The sequence below is a fragment of the Pseudophryne corroboree genome, chromosome 1, assembly GCF_028390025.1.
Source record: "Pseudophryne corroboree isolate aPseCor3 chromosome 1, aPseCor3.hap2, whole genome shotgun sequence".
Lineage (NCBI taxonomy): Eukaryota > Metazoa > Chordata > Amphibia > Anura > Myobatrachidae > Pseudophryne > Pseudophryne corroboree.
In genome coordinates, this window is record NC_086444.1 from 23,118,555 (window position 1) to 23,136,245 (window position 17,691).

At 51.3% G+C, this 17,691-nt stretch overlaps 1 protein-coding gene and 1 long non-coding RNA gene across 5 annotated transcripts in view; one reads left to right on the forward strand and one right to left on the reverse strand.

Annotated features, from left to right (window-relative positions):
* Positions 1 to 17,691, forward strand: part of UNC13B (unc-13 homolog B) — a 341,072-nt gene that overhangs the window by 119,483 nt on the left and 203,898 nt on the right. For all 4 annotated transcript variants that reach the window (XM_063957658.1, XM_063957634.1, XM_063957642.1 and 1 more), the window contains exons 19-24: positions 2,147 to 2,273; positions 2,351 to 2,447; positions 7,183 to 7,326; positions 10,015 to 10,092; positions 10,589 to 10,666; positions 13,961 to 14,049. In XM_063957658.1, the coding sequence (XP_063813728.1) occupies positions 2,147 to 2,273; positions 2,351 to 2,447; positions 7,183 to 7,326; positions 10,015 to 10,092; positions 10,589 to 10,666; positions 13,961 to 14,049 (613 nt within the window). The remainder of the gene's footprint in view (positions 1 to 2,146; positions 2,274 to 2,350; positions 2,448 to 7,182; positions 7,327 to 10,014; positions 10,093 to 10,588; positions 10,667 to 13,960; positions 14,050 to 17,691) is intronic.
* On the reverse strand, positions 10,086 to 13,832 carry LOC135054536 (uncharacterized). The gene is made up of 3 exons (XR_010243527.1): positions 13,695 to 13,832; positions 10,707 to 11,041; positions 10,086 to 10,180 (listed from the first exon to the last, which is right to left on the reverse strand). It is a non-coding gene; the product is annotated as an uncharacterized LOC135054536 (long non-coding RNA).

Here is a 17,691-nt window from a genome sequence, read left to right on the forward strand (position 1 = left end):
ATGATGATGTGGTGTTGGGGTCTTGTAGGCCGCTCTGCCGGGAGAGTGGATGATGATGTGGTGTTGGGGTCTTGTAGGCCGCTCTGCCGGGAGAGTGGGTGATGATGTGGTGCAGGGGTCCTGTAGGCCGCTCTGCCGGGAGAGTGGGTGATGATGTGGTGCAGGGGTCCTGTAGGCCGCTCTGCCGGGAGAGTGGATGATGATGTGGTGTTGGGGTCTTGTAGGTCGCTCTGCGGGGAGAGTGGGTGATGATGTGGTGCAGGGGTCCTGTTGGCCGCTCTGCTGGGAGAGTGGATGATTATGTGGTGCAGCGGTCCTGTAGGCCGCTCTGCCGGGAGAGTGGATGATGATGTGGTGTTAGGGTCTTGTAGGTCGCTCTGCCGGGAGAGTGGTTGATGATGTGGTGTTGGGGTCTTGTAGGTCGCTCTGCGGGGAGAGTGGGTGATGATGTGGTGCAGGGGTCCTGTAGGCCGCTCAGCCGGGAGAGTGGATGATGATGTGGTGTTGGGGTCTTGTAGGCCGCTCTGCCGGGAGAGTGGATGATGATGTGGTGTTGGGGTCTTGTAGGCCGCTCTGCCGGGAGAGTGGATGATGATGTGGTGTTGGGGTCCTGTAGGCCGCTCTGCCGGGAGAGTGGATGATGATGTGGTGTTGGGGTCTTGTAGGCCGCTCTGCTGGGAGAGTGGATGATGATGTGGTGTTGGGGTCTTGTAGGCCGCTCTGCCGGGAGAGTGGGTGATGATGTGGTGTTGGGGTCTTGTAGCCCGCTCTGCCCGGAGAGTGGATGATGATGTGGTGTTGGGGTCCTGTAGGCCGCTCTGCCGGGAGAGTGGGTGATGATGTGGTGCAGGTGTCCTATAGGCAGCCAGTTATGGATATTTACAGAAATAATTAAGCATATGAGTCATTACCAGTTATGTGTCTTTGTATTATGTTGCTTCAATGCTGGGTGTCATGTTTGCGCGGACACTGGAAAGTCCCGGAAATACCCGTCTCTTAGGGTTTCTGTAAAACAAAATGGTGGCATGTTCAGCACTAAGTAAAGGACCCGTAGGACGCTCTGTATTACCGCCTACATCATACTACATATAGAAAATTCCCAGTGCGCCCTGTAGATGGCTATACCGCGCAGTCAGTAGCTACGGTGAGCCCTTGTACCCAGTACAGTAGTATAGTGCTTGGCCGGGTCCTGACAAGCCTACGCACCTCATCTACCTTCTGTTTCCCATTACATTTATTTTTCTTTGTACAGCAGGAACTCGCCAAGACTTTTAATAAGCATGTTCTCCCTGGCTGAAAGGGCATGCTGAGATTTGTAGTTCCACACCAGCTGGAGAGACACTGATGCCCTATGACTGTACATTGGAAATGTGTATAGGGCAGTGTGTAGTGTGACACTTGTTAGTGCGCCTGTGGTAAATGTGCCCATTCCGTGCACAGCGCTCTCCCAACCCGGTATAAACACTGTAGCCGTTCTCCTGTCTGGCAGCGCAGAGCTGTAATTAGCTGGGTGTGGCCCCGACATGCCTGTAATTGGCCGTGTGGCCTCTGTCTGGCATTTGCCGCAAAATGGCCGTAATGAGGTGAAGGAAGCAGCGTGTGCACCGGTGTAATCAGTCGCCGCTTGCTCTGTTTTCTGTCAGTCCACGTGGAATGTAATTATTACACCATGGTTTTCTCAGACACATGCACTGCTGTATTATTTAGCAATATTGCACTTTAGACTTTGTTCTTTTTACTGTTGTTTTTTTTTTTTTTTTAATATACAGTATATTTGTTTTTTTTTATGCTGCCACTTTTATTGTTTACACATGTTGATATTGGCTGTCCCGGATCAGCAGAGACGCTGTGCAGCGCCTCATACAGTGACTTATACTTTCTTCCGACAGCCGCCACTTGTCTTATTTGTCTGTTGCCACCCTTAGGTTTTGTTAACTCTGTTTTGATTTCTCTTTGTGGATTTGTGTGCTTCGTGCACAATACAATGCTGCCCTCTACTGATAAATGAAGGAATGATTTCTGGTCAATGCAATACAATACTGCCCCCTGCTGGTAATACAGGACAACGAGCTCCTAAGACAGGATCCTTGCTCCTGTACTTCATGCACCTCACACATCCTGTCCTGTCTTGTCTCTCTCTGAGCAGAACATGAGAAGCATCGACTGTGCAAGAGTGCCGACTACATGAACCTGCACTTCAAGGTGAAGTGGCTGTTCAACGAGTATGTGCGGGACCTGCCGGCTATGAGGGATAAAGTGCCGGAATATCCCGCGTATGTAGATTGTCCTGACTTTATTTCTGCGACCCGGAGTATTGTCGCGCACTTATCGCAGTGTCTGTGTTCCGCAGGTGGTTCGAGCAGTTTGTCATGCAGTGGCTGGACGAGAACGAGGAGGTCTCCCTGGAATTTCTGCACGGAGCGCTGGAGCGCGACAAGAAAGATGGGGTACGTACTCTCACACTGTGGATTCAGCGGAACGTCTTTACCAACGAAAGGGGCCTTCCACCTTCCCGCCAGGCTCATTTTAATGAATTTGCTTTTATGTTGCTGCTTTCTGTGCTTTTCAGCCATGTCTTAGTACTATATAGTTTCTTAATAAGAAAAAGGCGCAGCGGTATTTGTATCATATCAAGTGGCAATATAAATTGTAGGAACTCCTTCAATGGTGGTCATTCCGAGTTGTTCGCTCGGTAATTTTCTTCGCATCGCAGCGATTTACCGCTAACTGCGCATGCGCAATGTTCGCACTGCGACTGCGCCAAGTAAATTTGCTATGCAGTTAGGTATTTTACTCACGGCATTACGAGGTTTTTTCTTCGTTCGGGTGTTCGTAATGTGATTGACAGGAAGTGGGTGTTTCTGGGCGGAAACAGGCCGTTTTATGGGAGTGTTTGAAAAAACGCTACCGTTTCTGGGAAAAACGCGGGAGTGGCTGGAGAAACGGAGGAGTGTCTGGGCGAACGCTGGGTGTGTTTGTGACGTCAAACCAGGAACGACAAGCACTGAACTGATCGCACTGGAAGAGTAAGTCTCGAGCTACTCAGAAACTGCACAGAGAAGTCTTTTCGCAATATTGCGAATCTTTAGTTCGCAATTTTGATAAGCTAAGATTCACTCCCAGTAGGCGGCGGCTTAGCGTGTGCAAAGCTGCTAATAGCAGCTTGCGAGCGAACAACTCGGAATGAGGGCCAATGTTAGCTTAGTTTAAAACTAAAAATGTATAACACATATTAAAACCGAGATGAACATTACACTCAGGTGTCAGAGCTGCAGGATTTACTTCCAGGAGAAGCACAACTGTTCCCAGCATTGCAAATGTCTCGTATCTCTCACAGCGTCCAGCATCGGCAGTGGCCAGACACTCAGCCACCATTAGAGTAAGAGACAGCTCTGTGAGAGTGTCCATCATTAGCAGTGATTAGACAGAAGACACTCGGTCACTGTTAGAGTAAGAGAGTGATGTGTTGGTGTCCGACATCAGCGTTGATTAGACAGAAGACACTCTGTTACCGTTAGAGTAAGGGACAGCGCTCTGACAGTGGCCCTCATTCCGAGTTGTTCGCTCGTTGCCGATTTTCGCTATGCTGCGATTTGTTGCAAAATGCGCATGCACAAGGCACGCAGGGCGCATGCGCTTAGTTATTTAACTAAAAACTTAGCAGTTTTGCTGTGGATTCTGCGGCGCTTTTCAGTCGCACTGCTGATTGGTGAGTGATTGACAGAAAAGGGGCGTTTCTGGGTGGTAACTGAGCGTTTTCCGGGAGTGTGCTAAAAAACGCAGGCGTGTCAGAGAAAAACGCGGGAGTGTCTGGAGAAACGGGGGAGTGGCTGGCCGAACGCAGGGCGTGTTTGTGACGTCAAACCAGGAACTAAACGGACTGAGCTGATCGCAATCTAGGAGTAGGTCTGGAGCTACTCAGAAACTGCAGGGAATTATTTATTAGCAGTTCTGCTAATCTTTCGTTCGCTATTCTGCTAAGTTAAGATACACTCCCAGAGGGCGGCGGCCTAGCGTGTGCAATGCTGCTAAAAGCAGCTAGCGAGCGAACAACTTGGAATGAGGGCCAGTGTCCGATAACGAGTAGACAGAAGACACTCTGTTACCGTTAGAGTAAGAGACAGCGCTGTGACAGTGTCCGATAACAAGTAGACAGAAGACACTTCGTCACTATTATATTAAGACAAACCTGTGAGTGTGTCCGGCATCAGCATTGATTAGACAGAAGACACTCAGTCACAGTTAGAGTAAGAGACAGCGCTGTGAGAGTGTCCGGCATCAGCATTCATTAGACAGAAGATACTCCATGAATCTTATCTCACTGGTGTTTGTCCAAGATTAAACACGGGTGAGATCGATCAGACGTGGGTGTTTTAACTAAAACACGGGAAGGATAGATCATGTCAAACTAACTTAATAGGCTTTTATGAAACAGTTAGTGTAAACTTAGATCAGGGTAAAGAGGTGGATGTAATCTTTTTAGACTTTTCCAAAGCTTTCGATACAGCACCTCACATGAGGCTAATCTACAAGTTAAGAGAATCTGGGCGAGGGAACATATACTTAGCTACAATTCATGTAGCCATCTACGTCCTCTTGTCCAAGTAGACATACACTCAGGATGCTGTCCCCTCATCAGCTGGGAGCCTTCGGGATGCTGCCTTTTCATGGGCTGGGAGCCTTCAGGATGCTGTCTCCTCATGGGCTGGGAGTCTTCGGATGCTTCCTCCTCATGGGCGGGGAGCCACAGGGATGCTGTCTCCTCATGGGCTGGGAGCCTTCGTAATGCTGTCTCCTCGTCGGTGGGGAGCCTTGGGATGCTTCCTCCTCATGGGCTGGGAGCCTTCAGGATGCTGTCTCCTCATGGGCTGGGAGCCTTCAGGATGCTGTCTCCTCGTGGATGGGGAGCCTTGGGATGCTTCCTCCTCATGGGCGGGGAGCCTCCGGGATGCTGACTCCTCATGGGCGGGGAGCCTTCGGGATGCTGTCTCCTCATGGGTGGGGAGCCATGGGAAGCTTCCTCCTCATGAGCGGGGAGCCTTCAGGATGCTGTCTCCTCATGAGCGGGGAGCCTTCGGGATGCTTCCTCCTCATGGGTGGGGAGCCTTCGGGATGCTTCATCCTTATGGCCGGGGAGCCTTAGGGATGCTACCTACTCATGGGCGGGGAGCCCCCGGGATGCTGTCTCCTTATGGGCGGGGAGCCTTCGGGATGCTGTCTCCTCATGGGTGGGGAGCCTTGGGATGCTTCCTCCTCATGGGCTGGGAGCCTTCAGGATGCTGTCTCCTCGTGGGTGGGGAGCCTTGGGATGCTTCCTCATGGGCGGGGAGCCTCCGGGATGCTGTCTCTTCGTGGGTGGGGAGCCTTGGGATGCTTCCTCCTCATGGGCAGAGAGCCTCCGGGATGCTGTCTCCTCGTGGGTGGGGAGCCTTGGGATGCTACCTATTCATGGGTGGGGAGCCTCCGGGATGCTGTCTCCTCACGTGCGGTGAGCCTTCGGGATGCTGTCTCCTCATGGGCAGGGAGCCTTCGGGATGCTGTCTCCTCGTGGGTGGGGAGCCTTGGGATACTACCTACTCATGGGCGGGGAGCCTTCGGGATGCTGTCACCTCATGAGCGGGGAGCCTTCGGGATGCTTCCTCCTCATGGGCGGGGAGCCTTCGGGATGCTACCTACTCATGGGCGGGGAGCCTTCGGGATGCTACCTACTCATGGGCGGGGAGCCTTCGGGATGCTGTCTTCTCATGATCGGGGAGCCTTCGGGATGCTTCCTCCCTCCTCATGGGCTGGGAACCTTCGGGATGCTGTCTCCTCATGGGCGGGGAGCCTTCGGGATGCTGTCTCCTCATGGGTGGGGAGCCTTCGTAATGCTGTCTCCTCATTGGCGGGGAGCCTTTGTAATGCTGTCTCCTCATGGGTGGGGACCCTTGGGATGCTACCTACTCATGGGCGGGGAGCCCCCGGGATGCTGTCTCCTCATGGGCAGGGAGCCTTCAGGATGCTGTCTCCTCATGGGTGGGGAGCCTTGGGATGCTTCCTCCTCATGGGCTGGGAGCCTTCAGGATGCTGTCTCCTCGTGGGTGGGGAGCCTTGGGATGCTTCCTCCTCATGGGCGGAGAGCCTCCGGGATGCTGTCTCCTCTGGGTGGGGAGCCTTGGGATGCTACCTACTTATGGGTGGGGAGCCTCCGAGATGCTGTCTCCTCACGTGCGGGGAGCCTTCGGGATGCTGTCTCCTCAAGGGGCGGAGAGCCTTGGAATTGCTGTTCTTTTTTGGGTGGTGATAATTTGGGATTCTTTCCCCTTATGGATCCAGACCCTCATGGTTGGGATAATGCAGTGGATGTTGCATTAGATGTTACAGCATATAGTGTATAAAGTACACATTAAATGCATCTGCTGATTAAATGTAAATTGGTAATAAAAAGCCTGTAACGATCACGGCATATTAAGCAGGCACATTCTTGGCAACAGTGAAATGAAAAGCGCTCAGCGGGGATTTAATTAATGGATAACAGAATTGCTAAAAGGTTCTCTCGCCCCTGGAATTGCATTGCTGATTAACCCCCTGTGCCAGACAGGAACCCCTCTGAAAATCAGAGTATCACTTCTTGTACTGCCAAAAGGGAAGTGTCTGTGACAAGTTATGAGGTTTCTTTATACATAATCATTTCCGGAGGGACCAGATTGTGGTGTCAGGCCCACCCGACAATATCTTGTGTCGTTTCATGGATGGGAACAAAATAATTATAGCTATAATGCAGTATAGACTTAAGGTGGGTACACACCAGGCGACGTGCTCTATGAGCGACGTCGCTTAGTGTTTCCCTCTCCCTGGCCGGGCATACACACTGAGCGATATGGCGTTCATATTGCTCAGTGACGTCGCGCAGCGGCTGGGCCGTGCAAGCAGCTCTTGGACGACAGTCCAGATTGAGCTGCCTGCACGGCCGACAGCGAGGGTCATTAACGACCCGCGGGGCCACGCATCGCTGGTTGGCGGCGACTTACACACCTGCAAAGAAAATAAGCGACGTTGCTCATTTTCTCAGCAAGAGCGTATGCACCTTTAGGCAACATGTGGTTTCGGCTGCTGTGGAACTACAAGTCTCAGCATGCTTTTTATAGGATGTTTATTATACTGATTATACCTTTTATAAGTTTGTGTGTGCTTCCCCCACAGTTCCAGCAGACGTCCGAGCACGCCCTGTTTTCCTGCTCCGTTGTGGACGTATTCACCCAGCTTAACCAGAGCTTTGAGATCATTAAGAAGCTGGAATGCCCTGATCCGGTTATTGTGGCGCACTACATGCGGAGATTTGCCAAGGTGAGTGGTGTCTCGGCCAGGACCAGAGGAAAGGAAATCACTGATACAGTAACAGTTGGAAGACGTGGAGATTAATCTGAATTACGGAAATGTAATGGGAATATTGTTTTGTTTTTCCGCAACTGTTTACAAATACAGTTGTTTTGGTTATTTTTGTCGACATTCATAATGTGGACATACAAATGTTGACGTAGTCGGCATTCATCATGTAAACACTGATGAAATGTCCACACGGTTAAATTGTTGACAAAAAAACAACCTGGTTGTTCACTGGTGATTTACTTTGTTCAGCAGGTCCCTTATGGCTGATCCTGCGGTGATTCCAGTGCTGAGTAACCCTCACCCTAGAGCCTAACCACAACCTCACCTCCAGAACCGTAACCCTCACCCTAGAGCCTAACCATAACCTCATCTCCAGAACCGTAACCCTCACCCTAGAGCCTAACCATAACCTCATCTCAAGAATCCTAGCCCTGACCCTCACCCTAGAGCCTAACCATAACCTCACCTCCAGAAACCTAACACTCACCCTAGTGCCTAACGATAACCTCCAATCCCGTAGCCTAACCCTCACCCTAGAGCCTAACCATAACCTCATCTCCAGAAACCTAACCCTCACCCTAGAGCCTAACCATAACCTCACCTCCAGAAACCTAACACTCACCCTAGTGCCTAACCATAACCTCCAATCCCGTAGCCTAACCCTCACCCTAGAGCCTAACCATAACCTCATCTCCAGAAACCTAACCCTCACCCTAGTGCCTAACCATAACCTCCAATCCCGTAGCCTAACCTTCACCATAGAGCCTAACCATAACCTCCACCCCCGTAGCCTAACACCCACCCTAGAGCCTAACCATAACCTCACCTCCAGAAACCTAACACTCACCCTAGTGCCTAACCATAACCTCCAATCCCGTAGCCTAACCCTCACTCTAGAGCCTAACCATAACCTCATCTCCAGAAACCTAACCCTCACCCTAGAGCCTAACCATAACCTCATCTCCAGAAACCTAACCCTCACCCTAGAGCCTAACCATAACCTCACCTCCAGAAACCTAACACTCACCCTAGTGCCTAACCATAACCTCCAATCCCGTAGCCTAACCCTCACCCTAGAGCCTAACCATAACCTCATCTCCAGAAACCTAACCCTCACCCTAGAGCCTAACCATAACCTCACCTCCAGAAACCTAACCCTCACCCTAGTGCCTAACCATAACCTCCAATCCCGTAGCCTAACCTTCACCATAGAGCCTAACCATAACCTCCACCCCCGTAGCCTAACACCCACCCTAGAGCCTAACCATAACCTCATCTCCAGAAACCTAACCCTCACCCTAGAGCCTAACCATAACCTCACCTCCAGAAACCTAACACTCACCCTAGTGCCTATCCATAACCTCCAATCCCGTAGCCTAACCTTCACCATAGAGCCTAACCATAACCTCCACCCCCGTAGCCTAACACCCACCCTAGAGCCTAACCATAACCTCACCTCCAGAAACCTAACACTCACCCTAGTGCCTAACCATAACCTCCAATCCCGTAGCCTAACCCTCACTCTAGAGCCTAACCATAACCTCATCTCCAGAAACCTAACCCTCACCCTAGAGCCTAACCATAACCTCACCTCCAGAAACCTAACACTCACCCTAGTGCCTAACCATAACCTCCAATCCCGTAGCCTAACCCTCACCCTAGAGCCTAACCATAACCTCATCTCCAGAAACCTAACCCTCACCCTAGAGCCTAACCATAACCTCACCTCCAGAAACCTAACCCTCACCCTAGTGCCTAACCATAACCTCCAATCCCGTAGCCTAACCTTCACCATAGAGCCTAACCATAACCTCCACCCCCGTAGCCTAACACCCACCCTAGAGCCTAACCATAACCTCATCTCCAGAAACCTAACCCTCACCCTAGAGCCTAACCATAACCTCATCTCCAGAAACCTAACCCTCACCCTAGAGCCTAACCATAACCTCCACCCCCGTAGCCTAATCCTCACCCTAGTGCCTAACCATAACCTCATCTCCAGCAAACTAACCCTCACCCTAGAGCCTAACCATAACCTCCACCCCCATAGCCTAAGCCTCACCCTAGTGCCTAACCATAACTTCATCTCCAGAAACCTAACCCTCACCCTAGTGCCTAACCATAACCTCATCTCCAGAAACCTAGCACTAAAACCCTATCGGAACAACAAATCGTGCATATCGCTCAGTGTGTATGCCCGATTTGTGTGTGCCCGCTGTCACTCGTGCGTGCCCAACGTCACTAGTGCCTAACCCTCCCACAGCCTAACCCTAACTGTCAGCGTTCTGAGAATGTTGGTCTTCAAGTATCATTCTGCCTGCATTTCATTAACATGTAGCATTAATAGATTCATAAATACACGTTTATTAGCATATACATCGCATATAAATGCTTGTCTAACCTCCAAATGCAGATACAGGAATTCATTCATTCCCTCCATGTCTCATGGAGTAGAGCATTTGGGGTTCAGAAGTCACCCCATGTTTCTGTTGTGGGATCCGAATTGGTGGTGTCTTTTTTCTCTTTAGGTGTGACAGTAATGGGAGGGGTGAGGGGCTCCAGAATGAAGGCCAATGAGAGTCCTTTTTTATAGTTACTTATATACCGCTTCATATCAGAATTTCACCCCCGGTTCTCTCTTTGCAGACAATCAGCAAAGTCCTGCTGCAGTACTCAGAGATTCTCTCCAAATCGTTCCAGTCATACTGCTTCAAGGAGAAGTTGGTGAGTCTCGTCGCCCTCTAGTGGTTATTCTGTGATTCTGTGTCATACACTGGGTGGCCTGGTCTGATACTCTGGACTGCATGCTGCACTGCAAGGGGGCAAATACATCAGTACGGGCTGCTGTTGCATGTAGCCCACAATTGCTGGGCAGCTTTATCATTACGCTGCAATGTAGATCTGAGTTTGGAAACTCCCCACGCAAATCTGAGTCTCTCTGCACGTTACATCTGCCCCACCTGCAGTTGCATGCTCTTTCTTTGCTTTACGCTGAATCATTTAATATGTTGGGGTGTTTATTATTATACTAGCAATGGCTTCCCCTCTATTTCGGTGGTTTAGATGCCACATTTACTTACACATCACATATACAGCTAAGCATCTCCCTCTCATAAGTATGGCCTTTTATTAACCTCCGTCCAGCTGGCCCCTACACACAGGACAGGTCCCTGGCTGGTCGCTCGTAGTAACATCACACCCCTCTCTCTGTCTCTTTCAGCCCTGTATTCTGATGAACAACGTGCAGCAGCTCCGCGTGCAGCTGGAGAAGATGTTTGAGGCTATGGGGGGAAAAGAGGTGACTAATTCAGTTGTCTAGTTATTTCAGCCTTACTTACCATTGATCGGGGCGCATTCACTTCCCGCTGCCTCCCAGCCTTGAACTTTACATCCACTTAGCTCCCATGCCGCAGGAATGCTCAGTGCTTTGCCGAGCAGCCAGGAGACGTGGCGGGGTCCTGACTTCTCTGTGTGTTTTCCTTCTGAACACAATTCCCCTGGTTTCCAGCTGTGATTGCAGCCGCAGGATCCATCAGACATCTCGTCTTGATGAAGACTTTAGCGTTTTAGGCTCTGTATCCGAGCATTAATTATTAATCTCCTGCTGCTCCCTCTGTCCTGGGGCGAGAGTCACTTTCTTTCTTGGGAGCCCCTTTTAAAGAGACCTCTAGACCTGAATTAAATGAGTTATGAAAGGCATTAGGTGGCCCTTGTCCTGCTTGTATTACTGTGTATACCAGTGATTTTCAACCTTTTTTTACTCACGGCACACCGAACAATGGGGGTCATTCCGAGTTGTTCGCTCGGTATTTTTCTTCGCATCGCAGCGATTTTCCGCTAACTGCGCATGCGCAATGTTCGCACTGCGACTGCGCCAAGTAAATTTGCTATGCAGTTAGGAATTTTACTCACGGCATTACGAGGTTTTTTCTTCGTTCTGGTGATCGTAGTGTGATTGACAGGAAGTGGGTGTTTCTGGGCGGAAATAGGCCGTTTTATGGGAGTGTGTGAAAAAACGCTACCGTTTCTGGGAAAAACGCGGGAGTGGCTGGAGAAACGGGGGAGTGTCTGGGCGAACGCTGGGTGTGTTTGTGACGTCAAACCAGGAACGACAAGCACTGAACTGATCGCACTGGCAGAGTAAGTCTCAAGCTACTCAGAAACTGCACAGAGAAGTCTTTTCGCAATATTGCGAATCTTTCGTTCGCAATTTTGATAAGCTAAGATTCACTCCCAGTCGGCGGCGGCTTAGCGTGTGCAAAGCTGCTAAAAACAGCTTGCGAGCGAACAACTCGGAATGACCACCAATATTTTAAAATTACCAAGGCACACCATCAGTTCCCCACAGAAAAAAAACAAAACACACACATTGGCCCTCACAGTAAAAAACAATCACATTGCTCCCCACATAAATCCTATTGCTCCCCACATGAATTATTCACATTGTTCCCCCCCATAAATCCATAAATTCTTATTCTCCCCACATAAATCCTATTGAAATCCTATTGTTCCCCACAGGTGAAATAAAATAAATATTATCAGCTGTCCTCCTCCCTGTCCCTTAGTGGCGGGGGCTGATCATAGTGGAGTTCTGCGAATACTGAGCAGTGGGCGGCCGGGCAGGTGTGGATGTGGGTGGGCAAGGAAAGCTGTGTGTGCAGGCGGGAACTGGATGATGTGTATGCAGGTGGGTGGGCTGGCTGGGTGGTGAGACGCGGCGGCCGTGACCTATGATATCACATCGTTTTCAAGGCATAGGTCACGGCCGGAGCATGACTGATCCTCTAAAAATAGCCCTGGCCAACAGTTCACTCTGAAGGTGCAGGAAGCTGCTCTGGCTCCGCGGCACACCTTGCAACTGGTCGCGGCACACTAGTGTTCCACGGCACACTGGTTGAAAAAGCCTGGTGTATACCTTTGCATAGGATTACTATCCCTGCTCCTGTTTCGGATCATTCTGTAGTCACCCGTGAAGCTTACTGTAGCTCAGGCTGGATAGACCCAGTTGTGTTGCAAGTATAGGTGGTCATTCCGAGTTGATCGCTAGCTGCATTCGTTCGCTGTGCAGCGATGAGGCAAAAAAAAAATGGCACTTCTGCGCATGCGTATGCGGCGCAATGCGCACGCGCGACGTACTATTACAAAGAACCATGTAGTTTCACACAGGGTCTAGCGACGCTTTTCAGTCGCACTGACGGCCGCAGAGTGATTGACAGGAAGTGGGCGATTCTGGGTGTCAACTGACCGTTTTCAGGGAGTGATTGAAAAAACGCAGGCGTGCCAGGAAAAACACAGGCGTGGCTGGGTGAACGCAGGGCGTGTTTGTGACGTCAAAACAGGAAGTGAACAGTCTGAAGTCATCGCAAGTGCTGAGTAGGTTTTGAGCTACTTTAAAACTGCACAAAAAAACTTTGCTGCCGCTCTGCGATCCTTTGGTTCGCGCTTCTGCTAAGCTAAAATACAGCATATGGGAGGCGGCATAGCGTTTGCACGGCTGCTAAAAACTGCTAGTGAGCGATCAACTCGGAATGACCACCATTGTTTCTACAGAGACAAAGCTGCCACAATTTTGTACGCTTCCAGCCATCGTAAGTCCTATGTGGTTATGGCGCCCGTTGTTTGAGTCGTATGTAATCGCTCCGTCCGCAGACTTCCAGCCAAGAGAGCAGCCGTCTACACTAGTGATGGCGCTTACACCTGCCCCGTGCCAGACGCAGAGGATAGGACTGAAAATGCCGTGCGCATACAGAGGACGCGGAATAGCGTGCAGCCAAGGCTCACAGGACACTCCGCTTGCGTGTGAACCCCAGTAATGCCCATTCAGCCATCTCTGAAAAACAAATGAGATGCATACAGCCCAGAATCATTCGCAGCCGCTCTGTGTTGCATACGGCGGCTGGGGCGCAGTTTGCTGCCACAATCTGACTCATGTACGACTCGGACTCAGGCCCTTCGCCTCCTGCAGATATCATAAACCAGAACTCCACCATCAGACAACATAGACTTCCTGCTTTAGATAAGACAATCATTCTGCTGCGTAGCTACAAGTGCCAGCACGGCACAGCCTAAGCCGCTCTGCAGTCGTATCCAAGGCAACAAAGAAGGAGTAGAAGATAAAGAAGACAGAAGGTGATCTGACAACGCCTGAAAAACGCTTGCTGTATATATATTTGTATGTTGCTAGAAGCTCTCCTCTGTAAGATCACGCTTTCAGATTATAGACATTTAATGCAGCCATTGTGCAGATGGGTAGTGTCCGAGTGGAGCTGCCCTCTATATGGGTTGTGATAGTTGTGTGGTGGTCCCTGAAGCTATACAGTAGTTACCTTGCTGTATGTTTGTGCACCCCCAGCTGGAGACTGTCTGGCTCTCATTAGTCGGGCAGTAGAACATTGCTGCTATGCAGGAGCGGGACTGCAGGAATATCTTCTGACTCAGACATGAGCTGCTCTGCGTCTGCAGGCGAGAGGTCACAGAGCCCCGGAGGTCGTGTCTCAGGCGCAGCCTCACAAGCCTAACTGTATAGAACATGAGCTTCTCTGATAACGGGTATATACGTGCAGGGTTCCCTATAATCTCTCCTTTGTTCCAGTTGGATCCTGAGGCCAGCGACACCCTGAAGGAACTGCAGGTGAAGCTTAACAACGTCTTGGATGAACTGAGCGCTGTGTTTGGGAATAGGTAAGTAGGCGGGAGGAATTTAGTGTGGGGAAAGATGCGGCGCAGGTGTTTGTGGAGAGGTGAGGGCTTGTTTTGCAGTGAGTGACAAGGGTGGGGGACACTGGTAGGCTGAGTGACAGGAGTAAGGGCACTTGAGCGGTGAGTGACAGGTGGGGTGAGTGACTGGGCTGGGTACGCTTGGTGTGGGCTAAGTGACTGGGTGGGCGCTTGGTGTGGGGTGAGTGACTGGGTGGGCGCTTGGTGTGGGGTGACTGAATAGCTTGGTGGGGAGCACTTGGTGTGGGGTGAGTCACTGTGCTGGGGGCTTGGTGTGGGGTGAGTGACTAGGGTGGTGAGCGCTTGGTGTTGGGTGAGTAATTGGGTGGGGGCTTGGTGTAGGGTATGTGACTGAGTGGGGAACACTTGGTGTGGGGTGAGTAACTGGGCTTGTGGCTTGCTGTGGGTGAATGACTGGGGTGGAGGCTTGCTGTGGGTTAAGTGACTGCGCTTGGTTTCGGGTGAGTGGCAGGTGCGGGCTGTAGGCTAAGTAACTGGGCTTGATGTCAGGTGAGTGACTGGGTGGGGACTTGGTATGAGATGAGTGACTGGGTTTGGTGTCAGGTGAGTGACTGGGTGGTGGCTTGTTGTGCGGTGAGTGACTGGGCTTGGTGTTGGATGAGTGACTGGGTGGGGGATTCGTGTGGGGTTAAGTAACTGGGCTTGGTGTCAGGTGAGTGACTGGATGGGGACTTGGTGTGGGATGAGTGACTGGGCTTGGCGTCAGGTGAGTGACTGGGTGGGGACTTGGTATGAGATGAGTGACTGGGTTTGGTGTCAGGTGAGTGACTGGGTGGTGGCTTGTTGTGCGGTGAGTGACTGGGCTTGGTGTTGGATGAGTGACTGGGTGGGGGATTCGTGTGGGGTTAAGTAACTGGGCTTGGTGTCAGGTGAGTGACTGGATGGGGACTTGGTGTGGGATGAGTGACTGGGCTTGGCGTCAGGTGAGTGACTGGGTGGGGACTTGGTGTGGGATGAGTGACTGGGCTTGGTGTCAGGTGAGTGACTGGGCTTGGTGTTGGATGAGTGACTGGGTGGGGGCTTGGTGTGGGGTTAAGTAACTGGGTTTGGTGTCAGGTGAGTGACTGGGTGTTGAGTGACTGAGGTGTGTGTTGAGTAACTGAGGTGGTTTAAGGTTAAGTGACTGGGCTAGATGTGGGGATAGTGACTGGGTGGGCGCTTAGTGTGAGATGAGTGACTATGCTGGCGACTTGCTGTGGGATGAGTGACTGGGCTTAGTGTCTGGTGAGTGACTGGGGTGTGCACTTGGTGTCGGACTGCGTTGAGTGAGCTTGGGGTGGGGTGAGTGACTGGGGTTGGGGCTTGCTTTAGGGTGAATGACTGGGGTGGGGCTTGCTGTAGGCTAAGTAACTGGGCTTGGGGTCGGATGAGTGACTGGGTGGGGACTTGGTGTGTGGTGAGTGACGGAGGTGGGGATTTGGTGTGGGGTGAGTTACTGGGTCGGGGCTTGGTGTGGGGTGAGTGACTGGGTGGGAGCTTGGTGTGGGGTGAGTGACTGGGTGCGGGCTTGGTGTGGGGTGAGTGACTGGGATAGGAGATAGGTGAGTAACTGAGGTGGGGGCTTGGTGTTGGGTGAGTGACTGGGTGGGGGCTTGGTGAGTGGTGAGTGACTGGGTGCGGGCTTGGTGTGGGGTGAGTGACTGGGATAGGTGATAGGTGAGTAACTGAGGTGGGGACTTGCTGTGTTGTGAGTGACTGGGTGGAGGCTTGGTGTCGGATGAGTGACTGGGTGGGGGCTTGGTGTGGGATAATTACTTTTGTCGGGGCTTGGTGTGAGGGCTTGGAGTGAGTGACTAAGATAGGTGATAGGTGAGTAACTGAGGTGGGGACTTGCTGTGGGGTGAGTGATTGGGTGGGGGCTTGGTGTCATATGAGTGACTGGGTGGATGAGTGTCGGATGAGTGACTGGGTGGGGGGCTTGGTGTGGGATAAATTACTTTTGTGGGGGCTTGGTGTGGGGTGAGTGACTGGGTGAGGGCTTGGTGTGGGGTGAGTGACTTTTGTGGGGACTTGGTGTGGGATAAATGACTTTTGTGGGGGCTTGGCGTGGGGTGTGTGACTGAGGTAGAGGCTTGGTGTGGGGTGAGTGATTGGGTGGAGGCTTGTTGTCGGATGAGTGACTGGGTGGGGGTTAGGTGGGGGTGAGTGACTTTTGTGGGGGCTTGGTGTGGGGTGAGTGACTAAGTGGGGGCTTGGTGTGGGGTGAGTGACTGTGATAGGTGAGTAACTGAGGTGGGGTGAGTGACTGAGGTAGGGGCTTGGTGTGGGGTGAGTGACTGGGTGGAGGCTTGGTGTTGTATGAGTGACTGGGTGGAGGCTTGGTGTCGGATGAGTGACTCGGTGGGGGCTTGGTGTGGGATAAATGACTTTTGTGGGGGCATGGTGTGGAGTGAGTGACTGGGTGAGGGCTTGGTGTGGGGTGAGTGACTTTTGTGGGGGCTTGGTGTGGGGTGAGTGACTGTGATAGGTGAGTAACTGAGGTGGGGTGAGTGACTGAGGTAGGGGCTTGGCGTGGGGTGAGTGACTGAGGTAGAGGCTTGGTGTTGTATGAGTGACTGGGTGGAGGCTTGGTGTCGGATGAGTGACTGGATGGGGGTTTGGTGTGGAATAAATGACTTTTGTGGTGGCATGGTGTGGAGTGAGTGACTGGGTGAGGGCTTGGTGTGGGGTGAGTGACTTTTGTGGGGACTTGGTGTGGGGTGAGTGACTGAGGTAGAGGCTTGGTGTGGGGTTAGTGACTGAGGTAGAGGCTTGGTGTGGGGTGAGTGACTGGGTGGAGGCTTGGTGTCGGATGAGTGACTGGGTGGGGGCTTGGTGTGGGATAAATAACTTTTGTGGGGGCTTGGTGTGGGATAAATGACTTTTGTGGGGGCTTGGTGTGGGATAAATGACTTTTGTGGGGGCTTGGTGTGGGATAAATGACTTTTGTGGGGGCTTGGTGTAGGATAAATGACCTTTGTGGGCACTTAGTGACGGGTCAGTGACTGTGCTGGGGACTGATGCTGATTGGCAGACTGCATGTTGGGATCTGGATTACAATATTAGAACTCAGTAATAAAGTTGATGCTGATTGGCAGACTGCATGTTGGGATCTGGATTACAATATTAGAACTCAGTAATAAAGTGAATTATGGGGTTAGAAGCCACATCTAGTGTTATAGCCGGATGTCTCAGGCGGGGTCACAGTGCTTTCTCTTTACGCTGTTTAGTGGGCCTGTGGCATTTACATGATGTAATTGGGGCAGACACTGTGTTTTCTGGCTGTATTACAGCAACGAATCGCGGACACTAAGCTTTAATTAAAACACTTTCTGCTGAAACATGGAGTCCAGCAATACAGTATATAGTATGACGGGTGACAATATAAACGCCCACATACACAGGCCTCACTGCGGATCAGCTGCCCGCAGCCTCTAGCAGAGGAACATGGGGCAATTTCTTGTTTTCTAGATCTTAAATAGGTGATCAGTGATGGGCACATAATGACGGAACATCAAGTCATATTCCTGTCTCTGCTGATTTCACAGTGGTCGAATGCAGTATATATACTGTATGCAGGCGGGTCACCTCATCTGTGCTGCAGCA